The 19,683-nt window shown below is 35.7% G+C and overlaps 3 protein-coding genes across 4 annotated transcripts in view; all 3 read left to right on the top strand.

The window, feature by feature from the left end:
• LOC123560377 (proton-associated sugar transporter A-like) overlaps window positions 1-4,202 on the top strand; it is a 53,414-nt gene extending 49,212 nt beyond the window's left edge. The window contains exons 2-4 of the mRNA XM_053552880.1: window positions 1,246-2,847; window positions 3,370-3,545; window positions 3,879-4,202. Of these exons, the coding sequence (XP_053408855.1) occupies window positions 1,263-2,847; window positions 3,370-3,545; window positions 3,879-4,100 (1,983 nt within the window). The 5' untranslated portion in view covers window positions 1,246-1,262 and the 3' untranslated portion in view covers window positions 4,101-4,202. The remainder of the gene's footprint in view (window positions 1-1,245; window positions 2,848-3,369; window positions 3,546-3,878) is intronic.
• A 3,183-nt stretch (window positions 4,203-7,385) lies between these two features.
• Window positions 7,386-12,454, top strand: LOC123561831 (uncharacterized). 2 transcript variants are annotated; one of them, XM_045354447.2, is made up of 3 exons: window positions 7,386-7,540; window positions 9,830-10,213; window positions 10,452-12,454. In XM_045354447.2, the coding sequence occupies exons 2-3, from the start codon at window positions 9,846-9,848 to the stop codon at window positions 11,767-11,769; spliced, it is 1,686 nt and encodes a 561-aa protein (XP_045210382.2). In that variant the 5' UTR covers window positions 7,386-7,540; window positions 9,830-9,845; the 3' UTR covers window positions 11,770-12,454. The 2 variants fall into 2 exon arrangements, with proteins under 2 accessions (XP_045210382.2, XP_045210383.2); XM_045354448.2 differs by having other exon boundaries at window positions 7,430-7,540; window positions 9,833-10,213.
• A 2,428-nt stretch (window positions 12,455-14,882) lies between these two features.
• LOC128559892 (uncharacterized) lies at window positions 14,883-19,197 on the top strand. Its single transcript, XM_053552878.1, has 3 exons — window positions 14,883-15,273; window positions 16,832-16,945; window positions 17,180-19,197. The coding sequence occupies exons 2-3, from the start codon at window positions 16,887-16,889 to the stop codon at window positions 18,099-18,101; spliced, it is 981 nt and encodes a 326-aa protein (XP_053408853.1). The 5' UTR covers window positions 14,883-15,273; window positions 16,832-16,886; the 3' UTR covers window positions 18,102-19,197.
• Window positions 19,198-19,683: the final 486 nt, after the last annotated feature.

The raw sequence follows: 19,683 nt of genomic DNA, 5'->3' as shown, positions 1-19,683 counted from the left end.
ACCGTCATTTCAGCGACTTTATCTCTTTGTTTTAGGATTACCTTGCGTATTTTGTAATTCGTGTTATCATTACCACCGTCATTAACGAACACGAGAGATACAAAACATAATTAACTGTCAGTGAGAGGGACAATAACTGGTTCTCAAATCAGACAAGAGCAAGGACAAGAATGATTTACACTTTTATCATTTAATTAAGTTGCGTGTGGAATATTTCCCAGAACCCTGTCTTATATACAGGAATTTGTAATCCTGTTTCCTGTACTATTAATACCCAACAAGGAAGAATCAGGAATAGAGTCTGACGTGTTTGCTATTTTTGAATTCAGAGTAAGGTAGACTTACGGTATGCTTTTGGTAATGGTGGGAAATGAGTTCTCTCGAAGTGTTCAAATGTAATGGTTGGAATTGAGTTCTCTCGAAGTGTTCAAATGTAATGGTGGGAATTGAGTTCTCTCGAAGTGTTCAAATGTGATTTATTTGTACCAGCTAATTCCTGGATTTCAAGACTTTAACGTTTTTCCTATTGCCAGTATTGGGAATGTATGACTGATGAAGAGGTGTTCAGACTTGAAAGGCTATTTAGCTATTTAATAAATTTTGTGTTTAATGAAACTGGCAGTTTTTTTTTCTTTTAAATTTTCTTCTAGTTTCAAATAATCTGCTATTTTTAATAGCATTTCTCATCTTCCATGTACATTGTTAACCTTTAATACAATGTAAAAAAAAATATCATGTTGTTTGATATGTTATGATTATGCCAGATTCCATAAGGACTTTGACTTTCAATAAACTTCAAACTAGAATAGCAAGTAACTAAAAAGGATATTATACTCTAATAATCTAAACATGTTACATACATCAAATAGTGAAGTTTCTTTGAACTAATGATATATTTTCTATTTTGACTTATTAATGTGCCGTAACGGCAACAAAAATCTACCACTGACTGCAGTAAAGAAACGTGTAACTGGAAAACGTATGGACACTATAGATTCTTATAACGTTTCTTTTATTTTTTTTCCAGTTTTCTGATATAAAAAGATTAAATGCGAAAAGGACATGACAGTACTATAACCCACTACATTGTTGGATAAAATCATAGTATATAACGTATTCTGTTTAGGCTTAGTGGTATAATGGAACTTGAATGAACACAACTTATTAGATTCCACTTGCAGTATGTCGACAAACCGATGATTAAGTAAAATTATGAGACCAATATTCTTGTCAACTATTTTTCAGACAGAGATAAACGGACGATGTCTTTAGGAATTTTAACGTCGAAACTTCAGACAGTCAAGAGTCTCAAAGACAGTGAATATCTTCAAACTTTGAGAAACCATGATTACGTCCAGCGAATTCAAGAACTCGTGAAGTCCTTCTCAGATACTGCTGGTCATCCTGACTACAGTCATGTGACGACAAGGAAAACCCGTGCTCAGATGATTCGGCTTAGTGCAGCAGTATGTGGTATAGAATTATGTTATGCGGCAGAAACAGCATTCGTTAGTCCAATTCTCCTTAAACTAGGAGTTCCTGTCGCATTCATGACTTTAGTATGGTGCGTTAGTCCGTTTCTTGGATTCTTCCTGGTGCCAGTTATGGGATCACTAAGCGATAGATGTCCTCTAAAGCTAGGCAGAAGACGCCCTTTCATTCTATTGTTTTCTCTTGGAATCATGGTGGGACTCGTACTTGTGCCAAATGGTGAAGATCTAGGATTACTCGCAGGTGACACTGGAACTGATATTGCAGATGCTGACTATGTTAATGATACAACTACAATTCTCAGAAGGATAAATGCCACGAATAATTTAGTCCTATTTCAGAATGGTACAAAAGCTATTTTGCGTTCTGATTTTAGCCCTGAATGGCCTTCAACCAAGAAACTTCCACACAAGCATGTCATAGGTATATTACTTACAGTTCTAGGCGTGGCAATGTTGGATTTTAATTGTGATGCTTGCCAATCACCATGTAGAACATATTTACTCGATATAAGTGTTCCAGAAGATCATTCCCGTGGTCTGACATCATTTACAGTAATGGCAGGACTAGGTGGAAGCTTTGGGTATTTGATGGGCGGTATTGACTGGGAATCTACCAGTTTTGGCACCGCCCTGGGTGGACATGTAAGGGTGGTATTTACCGGTGTCCTGATTCTTTTTGTGGTGTTTGTTTTTCTAACTATGACGAGTTTCAAGGAAATACCACTGAAAGATTTAGGAGTTACTAAAGAGCAGTTACAGAGAAAGGTAAAGACAGTGAAAAAAGCGAAGTACAAAAAGTTTGTAAACGAGAGTTCTGATGATGAGACTGAATGCAGTGAAAGTGAACATGTAAAAGAAAGAAATGTATCTTATGGTACACTTGATAACAAGGAAACAACTGAAAATATTACCAATAATGGCGTAGAACCAAACAAACGGTGGACAGAGCATAAACATTCCATCACTGAAAATGAGGTTTCCGTCCAGCTAGAGAATAACCGTCCTGAAACATATAATAGATATCCGCTTACCAAATCTTTATCCGAATACAAGGATTTATCCGACGAAGCGTCTCTTAAAACTTACTTGCGATCCATAGTAAGGATGCCAAGATCACTGCTGATTTTATGTCTGACCAATTTATTCTGCTGGATGTCCCTAGTGTGTTATTCTCTATATTTCACGGACTTTGTAGGTCAGTCAGTCTACGGTGGAGATCCGCAAGCACCTGCCGGAAGTAGCAAGCACTTGTTATATGATGAAGGAGTACGACTTGGGTCATTAGGAATGTCTCTCTACTCATTTTCATGCGCACTGTACTCTATGGCGATTGAGCATCTCGTTGAGAGATTCTGTAAGTACATGTTTGTCTTATGTTAACATACTGTTCTTTTTCAAGGCTTACCATTCTTGAATTGCACTTTTATCATTATGAATCTACATATCTTAAAACAATTTTCATTACATAGATTGATGGTTTATACAAAAATATCAAATTTTAAACTCGTTTAAATATTGACACATTTATATTAAGACTATTTTTATCATGGCAAATAATTTTCATTCATATTATTTGATATCAATTGATAAATTAGTATATTTTGAACATACGCGGCCTTTCGAAGTATAGATACGCTCCGGAGGTCAATTCTTCCTCATGGTAAAATTAAGAAGCCCAGTGTTCCATTTCAACAGACGAAGTGAACAGTTATTACATATTTTTACATAGGTCAACTGTAGGTATCGAGACTTCCTATTTATATTCTTAATATTATGATAATTTTTCTTATGTTTCTTTTCTTAATTTTCAGTTGCTTTGCCAATTTATGTATCTGGGTTGGTTTCAGTTAAACCAAAATTATTTGTCTCTTTCCAGCGGCGAAGCCTGTCTATGTGTGGGGCCAGTTGGTTTACACTGCTGGAATGGTTATTCTGGCAATATGTCGTCATCCAGTGGCTGTTATACTTCTATCACCATGTGCTGGAATCATGTATGCCACATTATTCACAATGCCCTATCTGCTGGTCGCCCACTATCATTCTAACGGGAAGGTATGATCATTCCTTTGGTATGGTTTCTATCTTTTTACGATTCATATTTTTTTATCTTCCTTCATTACATTTGGGTCTGATAGAATGTTTACACTATTTTTTAAATGTTTTATCGATAAATAATACGAGTCAGTTGTTTGAAAAATTAAATGCCAGTTGAGAAGGATTTTGGTTTCTTGTGTTTGTGTCGAATATGTATGACTGCTAATATAACAGGTTACTCATATACTTTCAAAATTAACTTACATTTGTATTATCATTATTAATTTAGAAATGTATGACAACTGCATTTAATGTACCATCAGACAAACTATAGTATTTTTTATCTTCCAGTTCAGCCAAGATGACGACAAAGGAAGTGCTAACATACGGGGACTTGGTACAGATGTCGCACTTGTCAGCAGTATGGTATTTTTAGCACAGTTCATACTTTCATTGTGTATGGGAAGTCTCGTGCATTTTACTGGAAGTACTGTAACCATAGTGATAGCTGCTTCCGTTTTAAGTTTCTGCGGATCTGTTTGTGCAACCCAAGTTACCTATCTAGATTTATAGGACTTATCAACATACGTTTTCTCACGAAAGCATTCTGGCAAAAATTCAACGTTTTGCTAATTTGAGAATACAGTAAGACATAATGGATGTTTGTGAATAAAAAGTTCATAAAATCTTGTTCTTTATGTTTACTTCTTTGAAACTAGTTATTAGGATTATCCGGTTGATCCAGTGTAGCTGTTATCCATTTTCATTTTAAAGTGCACCTGATCAGATCTGGTATTAAAAACATATTTCACAGTTTGTTACTTCTACGTATGCTGTCAGGGTTTTCGTTGCCCTAGAAACGGTATAGATATGGTTGCCTGGTTTCGACCTTTTGTGCCTCCCAATATTTTATTGGGGTACGTGGGGCACTTAAGATTGCCTCTTGTACATCCGTCTGTCCGTTTGTCCGTCATTCAGTTCGTCTGTTTGAATTTGTGCCATGCATATCTCAAAGGTATCTGACCTGGAGCCATCAAACCTCACAGGATGGTTATTCAGCATGTAAAGTTATGCGTATGGTGTTTGATTTGCACAGCCAAACCAGAGTTATGACCTTTGATTTAGTCAAAAATGTGCATACAGTGACAGGAAATCGGTGCAATCCTTAAATTCTACGTTATAATCACTCAAAGTTTCTACTTACTGTGCAGAATTAGTTTTTTTTTCCATATCAACTTTTTAATTTGATGATAAGATAAACTTACTCGTCGAATATTTAAACCATTTACTGCATTTTCGCTCGTACGAAATGGCGTTGAGTGTAAAACACATATTCCGTGAGCACTCGACGAGGCCTTGAAAAATAAAATGAATTAAAGCTACAACTAATATGATATTCAAAAACACAGATATCGGCGTGTGAAGAAATATCCGAAAAGTAATGCATTTCAGGACAGTCAAGATGTGGACATAGTCTGAGTGGCATAAACCAAAACTATTAGTTTATAACATTTTATAGTTAAAAAGGTCAGATTTGAGTAATAAAAGTAATATGCCATGCTAACGGCAGTTTGATTCCGGTCATTAAATCGTTTAAATAAATAATTTCTTTAAAGCCCTGCTCCGCGGCTATTTAAATTCTGTTGACTATGTATATGCAACCCATGATTACAATAGGTAACAGTTAACGGCCACGCGCCACACATTCGCACGCAAAACCACAGGTATTTTATATAGAATTTTATATAAAATAGACTCTATTTTGACAGGCCTCACTGTTCGTAGTCAGGATATTCATGCTTTTCCAGTGACAATTTAAGGTTAAAGGTAGGACTGAAGCAGGTCTTTAAGCAAGTGTTCAGCATTGGTCTTGCCTACCTCCCTACTTCAGCAATATTGATCTTCAATGGAAACTAGTTTAAGTTAGCTAAGAAAAGACTGTCGGCTATCTTGAAAGAGCTTGGTATTTATGTGTTCAGTTAAACTTAACTTGAATTGAAAAGAAATGATCTCACTTGCTACGCTGGAAGCCGATTGAAACTGCATTCGGCACAAATGGACCTAATAAAGTAACATAAAAAGCGAAGCGAACTTATGTGTGGATATCGGGTAGCGGCAACTAATACAGGCTAAGATAAGATTTAGTACAGATTGAGAGCAGTACCTTTCGGTCCCAAGAAAAAATGAACAAATAGAAAACAACATAGATTGAGGAGGCTGCATGACTGAACTCGGTTTGAACTACCCGTTTTTTATAGAAAAACACATGACAACAAATATAGGTAAATAGATATGAAAATTTGAATTTGAACCATTTGTTTTTAAATAACCTCACTGCGATCGTATTGGCTACATCATTCCGACCTTGTCAACATCTTTGAGAATTATTTGACCAAAACACCTGAAACAGGAAAGCTTTGATTACTTTTGTTAAACTACATGAACTACGAACGATATTCAATAAATACCCGGAAAAAGTGCTCTTAGTTCTTGATGTATCATCAAAAATTAATAAAACTGTTATATAACGTAGATTTGGGAATACGTATTGATATCTCAAAATCATATTTTCTTTGGACAAACAATAAGTGAATGCTATGTCCCATGACAACGTCATGTGACATCATATATTTAACCCTTACCCTGCAGAATTTCTATAATGAATTTGTCCATCTTTCAATTTGGACAGTATCGTTCACTGTTAAAAGGGGTGCTTACCAAAAAGATACTGACTGAATGGCGAACAGTGCAGACCATGATGTGCAGGTTGATCTTGGTGTGCACTGGTCGCAAAGGCAGAATCACTTACCGCCAGCAGGCTAAAGGTTAAATTTTAGTCAACAGGACCAGACATAAAGTTATGAGAGCACATGTCAGGATACTTTTCTAAAACCCCTCGTAGATTTTTAGAATTTCCTTCGGAAGTCTATGTATTTGACAAATACCATTTACAGACTTCCCCGTGATAGCCCCGTTACTATATTGATTATATTCTTAGACCTCCTTACTTGCCGAATATCACTAACATCCGTTATGGTAATACAGTTGTGAAGAAGCAATGTTAAGAAGGTTAAGTGCGCATAATGCATAAATAATTCTTCTATGTAGAGGCGTGTCCCGGCACAGCCTGCTGGAGTATGACCGAAGACCTGAATATCGAGGAATATTCAAGCTGATGATGGCTGATGGAGAACCAATGATTAGGAGTGAAAGTCCCTTGATAGGTAAAGGATATTCAATGAGAGGTGTTCGAAAAACTCGCAGCAGGAAGAATCATCCTATTGAGAGAGGAAATAAGGTCTGGAAGTCATGCACTTGTAAAGAAGCACATATAGTATTGACTGATTATCACTGTATTGTGCCTTGATGGTAAAGGATGAGCTCATTAAAATGACCTCGGATGTCAGTTTTAGTATAGTACTGTAGTGTTCTACAAGCCGTGGTATACTTTATATTTAATTCTAACACGACCCGAGTAATTTCCATTTTAAACTAAGAAAAGTCTGAAAGCTGAAAATATGTGTTATAATCCAACATATTCAGTGTCTGTACGTCACATTTGTGCCGTCATAAACGTCATACCGGGGCGTTAGAAAAGAAAACCACACAATAAGGCAAATGTTTGATGGATATCTTCAAGAATATAGAAAAAAACCCTTGATAACGTGTTAGAATCGAAATAATATATCTCAAACAGTGATTTGCTCTTTAAAAATATTGTTTGTCGTTCAGATGCGTATTATTATATCAGTCATGCTGCACATATGTGATACAATTCCTTCACATCGGGGATATATATTCTTAAACAATCTGTTAAACGAGAAAGTTAGTACTGTAATTGCATTTTGACCTAATTCGTTCGTTCTAAAGCGTAATGATGTAGATTGTGATTGTAGTGTACAACCTTTGTAATCTGCACGACTGTGTTATTTATATATTAATATTGATTTGTGTTATGAGTCGGTGAGCAGTGGTCACTAAATAGGAAGTAAATGTTTGTGAAATATTGAAAGGTATATGTGCATGTTCTTCAGTCAAACTAAATTCTGAAACAATTGACATTGATTCTCCTAGGTTGTCGTATGATTCGATATTTAAACATATCGTTACTTATTAACTTCAACTTTCGCTTTTTATAGCTACTTTGTATCTGCATTTTTGGAAAATTGAGGATACTTACATTAATGGGTTTTTTTCTACTGACACTATCGACAACATTAGTGATTATTATTAATATTTCTGAAATATAGCAATATATTCTATGTAAGATATTTATATGAATATAGGCCTATTAACTTTTTTCTGAAAATGTTAACGAAAATTATTGATTAATATTTTGAAATATTTAAAAAATATATATGCAAAAAAAAAAAAGTGAAACAAAAGTACCGCTTACCCCTGGTATGTCAAATTACTGAATAACATGTTTATTAATCATTTATATATATGTAAATATGATGTTATGCTAAATATGCTGTTATGTTTCATTAATGACTATAGCTACAACTGAAATCGAAACTACATTAACTGTAAGGACGGTGTGCGGTTGCATTTCAAAAAAGCTTTTTAGTTTTTTCGTGTTGTTTAAAGCGAATTTCAAAAAAAAAAGCATTTTACTTTACAGGAAGACCTAAGTTAAAAAGTTTTATCGGTAAAATGATTACATTTAGGTTATCTGCTTATCGTAAATTAAACTAATGCAGACGCGTAGTGGACTGGGCTGTTACCCTAATCAGTATGATGTTTACTTCATTGTGTGTATAATGTATACGAGACTATGTCTAATATAAAACGAATCCCGTGTTCATTAAGCTTCATTTTTAAGTCGAATTCCGGGTTTATCTCGAATAAAAAAACAAACAACAAAAAACTCAGTCCCTTTGATTTACCGCGCTTTTGATAACGGACACTCTGATGCCTTAATTGTTAATATGTGTTAATTGGCTGTAAAACATTGTAATAATAATTATAACACTTAGTGTTTAATGTTTTTAACCGAGTCTGATAACTGCTTATAACTTATACCATTAGTAAATGTTAACTCTCACAATAGCAGTCTTGAAGTGCCGTTAGGACTGTTTACGCAAAAGGAAATGACATGTTAAGTAGTTCAGAATGTAGTTCCATGTTGTTGATGAAATCTGGAATGAATCACATAAGGATGCTAGCTTAGTTTTATTGCTGGTTGTATTGAGAAAAGATCTAGACCAATCAGCCCCAACTGTTGTTATAAACTATCCCGCGACAGCTATTTTGAAGAAAAATTGACAAACATTACTGTAAAGCACTTAAACCTTGAAAACTGATTGTATCAAACTGACAAATGGTATTTTTCATGCAATAAGGTAATTGGTAAAATTTAAGTGAAATTGACACTTTTATAGAAAGACAATTTTCCTTGGTTGTCCGCCTGCTTAGCTCAGTAGGGAGAGCGCAGATCTACGGATTACGGGGTCGGGGGTTCGATCCCCGGGCGAGGCGTATGTTCTCCGAGACGATTTGATAAAAGACCTTTTGTCTGAAATCATTCGTCCTCCACCTCTGATTCATGTGGGGAAGTTGGCAGTTACTTGCGGAGAACAGGTTTGTACTGGTACAGAACACTGGTTAGGTTAACTGCCCGCCATTACATAACTGAAATACTGTTGAAAAACGGCGTTAAACCCAAAACAAACAAACAAAAACAATTTTCCTTGATAGTAGCCTCCCCATAATGGACTAAGTGTTGTTATATATTCTGTGGTAGCTTGGGATAAAAAAAGTCCATCCAGTGTATTTGTGTACTAGAATTCCGTTAAGCCGGTACTAGGTGGCATAAAACATTACCTCTCATGAACAGACCCAATCTAACCGTATCTGCTAATCTGCATTTTTTTTTTAAATTTTATTACATGTATTTTGTACAAAGGATCTACGTAAAGATTTTATTAACTGACTACGACAACCCTTAAGTGCCATGCGGTGTCCGTGAAAAGGCTCCATGTGCTTGAACTCGGTATCGTTATATGTTTGTTCTTTTGTCACCCTAGAATCCATTCAATACAAAAAGTTCGTTTCAGCTGGTGCTAGTGATCATCATGCGTTTTTACATTTGATATCTTATCATGAACCGACACCGTGTCTGCTACTGCTTTTCTTAATCACTTTCTTTGCTCTTTGTTATTCTCGCACGCACGCACGCACGCAGGCACACACAGACACACACACACACACACACACACATACATACATACATACAATTTGCTCTCCCACTGTAGTGGTTGTTATGTGTGTATCTGACTCTGACTTCTTGTTACTTTTAGCAGGCACACTACAGCTATGGCGGTCGGAGGTCGGAAAGCCCCAGCATTCGCCGTGTCTCCCGAACAGGGGTGTGATTTCCTGTACGACTATACATGTTCCCCGTGTATTTCCGATGGTAAAAATAAAGAAGCGATCAAGTTTTGTGTTGACTGTGGAGAATATTTGTGTGAGAATTGTCTAATCGACCACAATCGATTTGCGAAGATGAAATCTCACCGCCTTGTTGACCCAGAAAGATATGACCACGGACGTATAAGCCCTAAAGATTCCTGTGTACCTACCATTACTATTTACTGCGACAAGCATCACGGGGAAGTTTTAGATATGTTCTGTGGTGAACATGATGAAGTATGTTGTACTATTTGCCTCGAATTGGAGCACAGGTAATACAGTATTTATGAAATCTCTAACAAAGATTTGCTTTATTTATGTTCATCTTCAGCAGATGAACGATCGTATTTTTAATATTTCATTCCGTTTTCTGATAAATGATATAATTGCACAATAAAATAATGTTGTGCTATTTAATGTTGTCTCATGTGTATATATAAATTACGAATAAAAGCACACCATATAAGCTCTTAAGTCTTGTCCCAACTACGTGTTTTTATTTATTTCCAGCCATTGCAAAGATCGGGTTTATATACCGGATATATCGAAAGACATTCAGAAGACTGAAGAGTTTAAGCAACAACAGAAAGAAAACAAGAATATTTTGTCAAACCTTGAGTCGATTAAACAGAAAAGAAGAAGAGACTTGGCATTATACAGGACGCAGAAAGACGCCATCTTTAAACATTTCAAACAAGTCCGGGAAGATATCATAAAAGAATTTGATGAACTTGAGGAACGCTCAGTTGAGCTTGTTGAAAGTAGATTTCAGCAAAATGTATCCACCGTGAGTGCTGTTGTGGAAGAAATTGATGAGATGTATGATGTCATGAAAAGTAATGATGACACACTGAAAAATGAAAAGGACGCTGCGCAGGCATTTGTTCTTCTAAAAACTGGAAAGAAACATGTGGCCAATACCAGAGCTTTGATGCAAAGGTTGCAGTCGACCAGAGTGTTGCCGTTCGATTTCAAAATGAACGAGCAAGTAAATAATTGTTTTGCTGGTGTTAAGAGTCTTGGAAGCTTTCACAGTGGCTCAGTAAGCAGTAAAGTCTTCGGCGTTCAAGACAAGAGCGAAAAATACCGCTGCAATGTGAAAAGTTTCTGTCAGTTAGAAGACGGTTGTCTCATCATTGTCGACGCCGCTAATGAAAACATTAAAAGACTTGGATCCACGTATACCGTGATAGAAAAGTGTATAATGCCAAGCCAGCCATGGTCTGTGTGCACATTCAAGAACACAGAAATTGCAGTTTCATTGTGTAATGAGAGAAGTATCCAGTTTATAACAGTCAAAGGGAAAATGCAGCTTTCAAGGTCGTTCAAAGTGAAGGACACATGCACAGGCCTTGCCTCCTCCGGAGAAACGCTATTTGTTGGACCTTGTAACAGAAATCAAATTCAAGTTTACAGTCAATATGGACGACTACTGACAACAATTGATTTCGCAATCGGAAGTACACAATATACCCCTTGGTGTATTGCCATCTCACCTGACAATGCGTTTCTGCACGTCGCTTCAAGAAAAGACGGAGTGATTTCCGTTGATACTGAAAGACACAAGTGTGAAAAATTAAATATTCCGGAACTTCGGTTTGCAAGTAGTATTGCTGTAGCGCAAAATGGCGGTTTGTATGTGTCATGTGAAGAGAGCAACAAAATCTTTCATTACATTGACGGCAGGTGCGAGACCTTGTTGACCGAAGCTGATGGTATCAGTAGCCCTAAGGCTTTGTTCTGTTACCGACAACAGGACCTTATAGTGGCATCAAAAGATATGAATGGCATCCGGGTTTATTCACAAGTTAACAAATTACTACAATAAAGTTAAAACATAGAGGAATTTACCACAAAGATAGGTATTAAAACCACAAGAACGAATTTAACTTTGCAATATCCATAAACACCAGTACTTGCAAGACTTTGGTTTGTGTTGGAGGTGGTTGTGAGATGTATTACTAGATTATGGTGGCTGCTTTCTGCCATTTCCTTCTAGCGCGTTTAGCGCGCCCATACGACTTATACGGTTTTTGTCGTTCTGGCGCGCTAGTACGTACGTCGTTTTGGCGTGATCACGCTCTTCAAACGCGTCCAAATGCCAGAAATATATTGCATAAGTCAGGCTCGATACTAGCCGTTAAACACATACAAGTTTTACTATTATTGTCTGGACATAAGACGCTTCATCGTATAATATCCAAAAGTGTAACTAATAAACATAAAATACATGAAACAAAATGAAATATGTTCGTATACATTGCACTTATACTTGTTAAGTACAACAATATACAATACAAGTGCTTTAAAGCCACTCGTTCGTATATTGAGAGCGAAATTCTTCTTCTCTCAAAAATCCATATATTGTGAGTACTGTGAAAACGAACAGTGGTACAAAGTTACAGAATTGACAGGATTTTTGCAAGGTGTTCTTAATAAATTACTAGATGTATAGAACGGAAGGGAATAAACCGTTGTAACGCTTTTCTAATAATAAAGAAAAGTTATATTCATCTTGCTTCGTTCCCAATATATAACGTTTATTTTCACTCCGTTATCATTTTTTCTGTGTCATATTTAATGCCAAACTTGTTGGAAATGAATATTTGGTTTCGTCCCAGTATATAGTGCCCGGTCTCGGGTAAGTCTAAACAAACTAATGGCATTTAGAATGAAAAACGAACCTTCCCGTGGCTAAACCAAAATTATGAATTATCGCTAAGTGTAATATCATCCGATATCTATGAACCTTTGGTTTAGTGCATGCGTTGACTGAATATTAGAGCTGCATCTAAGCTTCTAGCGGTGGGCATGCACTAACTAAGGAAAGACAATAAGTCGGAATTAAAAGAAAGAAATTTTAAGGATATGAAATATCATAAATTCTAAAATACTCCGAATAGTTCATTAGTATATGCTAGTTAAAACAATGGCAAACACTTGAAATGTACATGGCTATGCAATGGCGCATGGCTGATACACAACCAGGCCATAGTTATTTTCATTTTCTAAACGCTAAAAAGTAAATAAAACATTTTGGGAGCATGAACAAAGAAATCTTTCAAATGGGTTGCCAGTGCATTTACAGAGCTTAGCTAGATACCACTTTCAAATCTTAGAGTAAGTCAGACAGTACAAAACAAAATCTGAGAAAAAGATCCTTTGGAAGCATAGAACTAAACTAAGCAAGATAAACGAATACTCGGTTTGACTGAGTCTGTCCACGAGAGGTAATGAAACCAATAGATGTACACGAATTTAAGATATGTCTATATATGGAAGTTTTTATTAATATCTTGATGGATTAATATTCATCTGCTTCCCTGAAAGGCAAAGTTTAATAAGATGCATGATCTTTCGACAGTCAGCTGCAAGGTCCACCAGTTTGTCTATCAAACAGCAGAGATCTTATGTTGTATATGTTTCTTATTTTATCATATTAAAGTGCTGATGGTCATTGCTCATTGCTCATAATTACCTGATAATTTCCAAGCGTATACAAAACGTATTACAACGTTTCAGGAAACTATAATGCCTAAGATCAAAGATTTGAAAGTAACTACTTTATCTCAGACAAAATCTGTATAATTTCCTATAATATTCAAAGTATTTTAAGTATAAATAACGTATGTGTGGATATGGATAGTGGCAACTAATACAGGCTGAGATAAGATTTAGTACAGATTGAGAGCAGTACCTTTCGGTTCCAAGAAAAAATAAGCAAATAGAAAACAACATAGATTGAGGAGGCTGACTGAACTCGGTTTGAATTACACGTTTTTTGTTTCACAGAAATACACATGACAACAAATATAGGTAAATAGATATGAAAATTTGAATTTGAATCATTTGTTTTTAAATAACGTCAATGCCGATCGTATTGGCTACATCATTCTTGCCAATATCTTTGAATATTATTTAACCAAAAACAACTTAAACAGGAAAGCTTTGATTACTTTAGTTAAACTATACGAACTACGAACAGTATTCCATCAATACCCGGAATAAGTGCTCTCAGTTCTTGATGTATCATCAAAAATTAATAAAACTGTTATATAACGTAGATTTGGGAATACTTAATTGATATCTCAAAATCATATTTTCTTTGGACAAACAATAAGTGAATGCTAGTTTTCATGACAACGTCATGTGACATCATATATTTAAATTTTAGCCAACAGGACCAGAAATAAAGATATGAGAGCACATGTCAGGTTGGTTTTTGAACACCCCTCGTAGAGTTTTAGAATTTCCTCTGGAAGCCTATGTATTTGACAAACACTACTAACAGACTTACCTGTGATCGCCCCCTTACTATATGGACTATATTCTTAGACGCCCTTACTTGCGAAATATCACTAACACCCGTTATGGGAATACAGTTGCGAAGAATCGATAACCTCGCTCTTCGCAACTATATTACCATAACGGGTGTTAAAGGTAAAGTGTGCATAAAGCATATAAATCTCTTCTATGTAGAGGCTACAACATCAACAGGTATCCCGGGGCACAGCCTGCTAGAGTATGACCTAAGACCTGGATATCAAGGGATATTCATGCTGATGGCTGATGGAGAACCAATGGTAAGGAGTGAAGATGCAGGCACTGATCATCACTGTGAACCTGCCATCACTGAAAGTCCCTTGTTAAGTAAAGGATATTCAAGGAGAGGTGTTCGAAAACCTCGCAGCAGAAAGAATAATCATATTGGATTTTACACAAGAGAGAGGGGAGAGAAGGTCTGGAAGTCATACATTTGCAAGTTCTGAACGTCCCTTGATAGTAAAGGATGACTGAGGATGTCAGTTTTAATATAGCACTGTAGTGTTCTACACGCTGTTGTTTTAATTACTTTATGTTTAATTCTAACACGACCCGATTAATTTCCATGTTAGACTAAGAAAAGACTGGAAATGTGTCTTAAAATGCAACATATTCATAACGGCGCGTTGGAATAAGGCAAACGTTTAATGGATATCTTCAAGAATATAGAAAAAAACCTTGATAACGTGTTAGAATCGAAATAATATATCACAAAATTTGCTCTTAAAAAAATTATCGTTTGTCGTTCAGATGTGTATTATTATATCAGTCACGCTGCACATATGTGATATAATTCCTTCATATCTGGGGTATATATTCTTAAACAACCTGTTAAACGAGAAAGTTATAACTGTAATTGCATTTTGACCTGATTGTACGAATGTAGATTGTGATTGTAGTATACAACCTTTGTAATCTGCGTGACTGTGTTATATATACCTTAATATTGATATGAGTCGGTGAGCAGTGGCCACTTAATAGAAAGTAAATGTTTGTGAAATATTGAAAGGTATGTGTATGTTCTTCAATCAAACTAAATTCTGAAACAATTGACATTGTTCTCCTAAGTTCTTTTATAATTCAATATTAAAACATATCGATCATTACCTATCACTTCAACTTTCGCTTTTTAAAGTTACTTTCTTTCTGTTTTTTTTTCTGTTATTTTTTAATTGAGGATATTTACATTAATGCTTTCTTCTTCTGACACTCTCGACAAAATAATTGATTATTACTAATATTTCTGAAAATGTCAACGAAAATTCTAGTCTGGATTACCTGCCCCTTCCTATAGTCTGGATTACCTGCCCCTTCCTATCGTTATCGTACTTTCAGAGTACGACCGGGAACCAGACAACGAAAATTATTGATTAATATTTTGCAATATTGAAATAAAATATTTGCAAAAAAGTAAAACAAAAGTACCGCTTATGTTACAAAATTACATGTATAAAGTGTATTACCTTACAGGAAGATATAAGGTAAAAAGTGTTATCGGTAAAATGACTGCAATCAGGTTATCTGCTTATCATTAATCAAACCAATGTAGACACGTAGTGGACTGTGCTATCAGCTTAATCAGTATATATACATATACATGTGCAAGAAACTATGTCTAATATAAAACGAATCACGTGCTTCATTTTTAAGTCAAATTCCTGGTGTATCTCGAATAATAAAAAATTCAGTCCCGCGCTTTTGTTAACGAACAATCTCTGATGCCCTAATTATTAATATGTGTTAATTGGCTGTAAACATTGTAATATTAATTATAACATTCGTGTTTAATGCTTTTTAACCGAGTCTGCTAACTTTTTGTTTATTGTGTTCTATAATTTCAAAAGATCTTCTTATCAGTTAACATTAGTTAATTATCACAGTAGCAGATTTGAAGTGCCGTAAGGATTGTTTAAGTGACTACTTTGTGGTTCCATGTTGTTGATGAAATCTGGTTTGAATCACACAAGGATGCTAGCTTAGTTTTATTGCTGGTTGTATTGGAAAAAGATAGACCACTTTCATTGTAAAAATCAGCCCCAAATGTTGTTATAAACTATCTCGCGAGAGCTATTTTGAAAAGGAAATGACAAACATTGCTGTAAACGCATTTAAATCTTGAAAACTGACAAATGGTATTTTTCATGCAGTTAGGTAATTGGTTAAATTTAAGTGAAATTGACACTTTTATCGAAAGGCAATATGTTTGATAATAGTCTCAATGGCACTAGACCAGAATGAAAGTGCCTCTGTACATGTTAGACCCTACCCCTAGATATACTATAAGAACCATATGCAGAGGCATTTTCTTTCTGATCTGGTGCCAATAATGGACTAAGTGTTGTTATATTTTCTACTAGCTTGGGATTTATGAAGTCCATCCAGTGTATTTGTGTACATGTACTAGAACACTAGGTGGCTTTAAACATCTTTTAAAGATATATTCCGTACAATCGTTATTCCGTTAAAACAATGCCATTCCGCTATTCTCTTACATATGTACATGTATGCAAAAATATAATTCACTATCACATTGTAGTAATTGTTACGTGGCTTCTTGTTACTTTTAGCAGGCACCCTACTATTACTATTTACTGTGACAAGCATTACGGGGAAGTTTTAGATATGTTCTGTGGTGACCATGATGAAGTGTGCTGTACTTTTTGCATCGAATTGGACCACAGGTATTACGACACTCGAACAAAGAATTGCTTCATTTATGTTAATCTTCAACAAATGAACGGTCGTATTTTTAATATTTCATTCCGTTTTCTGATAAATGATATAATCGCATAGCAATATACTGTTGTGCTATTTAATGATTTCCGATGTATAAATATAAATTACGAATAAAAATACACCAAATACAAATGTAAGTTTTTAAGTATTGTCCCAACTACGTTTTTATGTAATTCCAGCCATTGCAAAGATCGGGTTTATATACCGGATATATCAAAAGACATTCAGAAGAGTGAAGAGTATAAGCAACAACAGAGAGAAAACAAAACTATTTTGTCACAACTTGAGTCGATTAAACAGAAAAGAAACAGAGACCTTGCATTGTACAGGACGCGAAAAGGCGCCATCTTTAAACACTTCAAACAAGTCCGGAAAGATATCATAAAAGAATTTGATGAACTTGAGGATCGCTCAGTTGAGCTTGTTGAAAGTAGATTTCAGCAAAAAGTACCCACTGTGAGTGCCGTTTTGGAAGTAATTGATGAGATGTATGATGCCATGAAAAGTAATGATGACACACTGAAAAATGAAAAGGACGATGCGCAGGCATTTGTTCTTCTAAAAACTGGAAAGAAACATGTAGCCAATACCAGAGCTTTGATGCAAGGGTTGAGGTCGACCAGAGTGTTGCCGTTCGATTTCAAAATGAACGAGCAAGTAAATAATTGTTTTGCTGGCATTGAGTGTCTTGGAAGCTTTAATGGTGGCTGGTTAAACAGTAAAGTCCTCTGCGTTCAAGACAAGAACGAAAAATACCGCTGCAACTTGAAAAGTTTTTGTCAGTTAGAAGACGGTTGTCTCATCATTGTCGACGCCGCTAATGAAAACATTAAAAGACTTGGATCCACGTACACTGTGATAGAAAAGTGCATATTACCAAGCGAGCCATGGTCTGTGTGCACATTCAAGAGCACAGAAATTGCAGTTTCATTGTGTAATGAGAGAAGTATCCAGTTTGTAACAGTCAAAGGGAAAATGCAGCTTTCAAGGTCTTTCAAGGTGAAGGACACATGCACAGGCCTTGCCTCCAGAAAACGCTATTTGCTGGACCTTGTAACAGAAATAAAATTCAAGTTTACAATCAATATGGACGGTTTCTAAGAACAATTGATTTCGCTATCGGAAGTACAAAATATAACCCTTGGTGTATTGCCATGTCACCTGACAATGCGTTCCTGTTTTTCGCTTCAAGAAAGGATGGAGCGATTTCCCTTGATATTGTAAAAGACAAGTGCGAAAAATTAAATATTCCAGAACTTCAGTTTACAAGTAGTATTGTTGTATCGCAGAATGGCGGTTTGTATGTGTCATGTGAAGAGAGTAACAAAATATTTCTTTACAATAATGGTAGATGCCAGACCTTGTTGACCGAAGCTGATGGTATCAGTAGCCCTCAAGCTTTGTTCTGTTACCGACAACAGGACCTTATAGTGGCATCAAAAGATACGAATGGCATCCGAGTTTATTCACAAGTTAACAAATTTCTACAATAAAATAAAACATAGAGGAATTTTCCACAAAGATAGGTATTAAAACCACAAAAACGAATTTAACTTTGCAATATCCATAAACGCCAGTACTTGCAAGACTTCGGCTTGTGTTGGAGGTTGTTGTGAGATGTATTACTAGACTATTGTGGCTGCTTTCTGTCTTTTCCTTCTAGCGCGTTTAGCGCACCGATACAATTAATACGGCTTTGTCGTTTTGGTGCGCAAGTACGTCGTTTTGGCACGCTAGTACGTACGTCGTTTTGGCGTGTTGACGCTCTTCAAACGCGTCCAAATGCCAGAAATATATTGCAAAAGTCAGCCTCGATACTAGCCGTTATACATATACAATTTTTACTATTATTGTCTGGACATAAGACGCTTCATCGTATAATATCCAAAAGTGTAACTAATAAACTTAAAATACATGAAACAAAACGAAATATGTTCGTATACATTGCACTTATACTTGTTAAATACAACAATATACAATACAAATGCTTTAAAGCCACTCGCTCGTATATTGAGAGCGAAATTCTTCTTCTCTCAAAAATCCATATATTGTGAGTACTGTGAAAGCGAACAGTGGTACAAAGTTACAGCATTGACAGGATTTTTGCAAGGTGTCCTTAATAAATTACCAGATATATAGAACGGAAGGGAGTAAACCGTTGTAACGCTTTTACAATAATAATGAAAAGTTATATTCATCTTGCTTCGTTCCCAATATATAACGTTTATTTTCACTCCGTTATCATTTTTTCTGTGTCATATATAATGCCAAACTTGCTGGAAATGAATATTTGGTTTCGTCCCAGTATATAGTGCCCGGTCTCGGGTAAGTCTAAACAAACTAATGGCATTTAGAATGAAAAACGAGCCTTCCCGAGGCTAAACCAAAATTGTGAATTATCGAAGTGTAATATCATCCGATATCTATGAACCTTTGGTTTAGTGCATGCGTTGACTGAATATTACAGCTGCATCTAAGCTTCTAGCGGTGGGCATGCACGAACTAAGGAAAGACAATAAGTCGCATCATATTTCTAAGAATTAAAAGAAAGAAATTTTAAGGATATGAAATATCACTCCGAATAGTTCATTAGCACATGCTAGTTAAAACAATGGCAAACACATGAAATGTACAAGGCAATGCAATGGCGTATGGCTGATACACAACCAGGCCATAGTTATTT

This window comes from Mercenaria mercenaria, chromosome 10, assembly GCF_021730395.1.
Source record: "Mercenaria mercenaria strain notata chromosome 10, MADL_Memer_1, whole genome shotgun sequence".
Lineage (NCBI taxonomy): Eukaryota > Metazoa > Mollusca > Bivalvia > Venerida > Veneridae > Mercenaria > Mercenaria mercenaria.
This window is presented reverse-complemented; position numbering and strand designations above follow the sequence as displayed.

Bases quoted from the DNA above. Each gene is read 5' to 3' on its own strand.
- LOC123561831 (XM_045354447.2), top strand. From the start codon at position 9,846: ATGGCGGTCGGAGGTCGGAAAGCCCCAGCATTCGCCGTGTCTCCCGAA. The intron at 10,214-10,451 runs GTAATACAGTAT...ATTTATTTCCAG, and splicing joins TGCCTCGAATTGGAGCACAG to CCATTGCAAAGATCGGGTTT.
- LOC128559892 (XM_053552878.1), top strand. From the start codon at position 16,887: ATGTTCTGTGGTGACCATGATGAAGTGTGCTGTACTTTTTGCATCGAA. The intron at 16,946-17,179 runs GTATTACGACAC...ATGTAATTCCAG, and splicing joins TGCATCGAATTGGACCACAG to CCATTGCAAAGATCGGGTTT.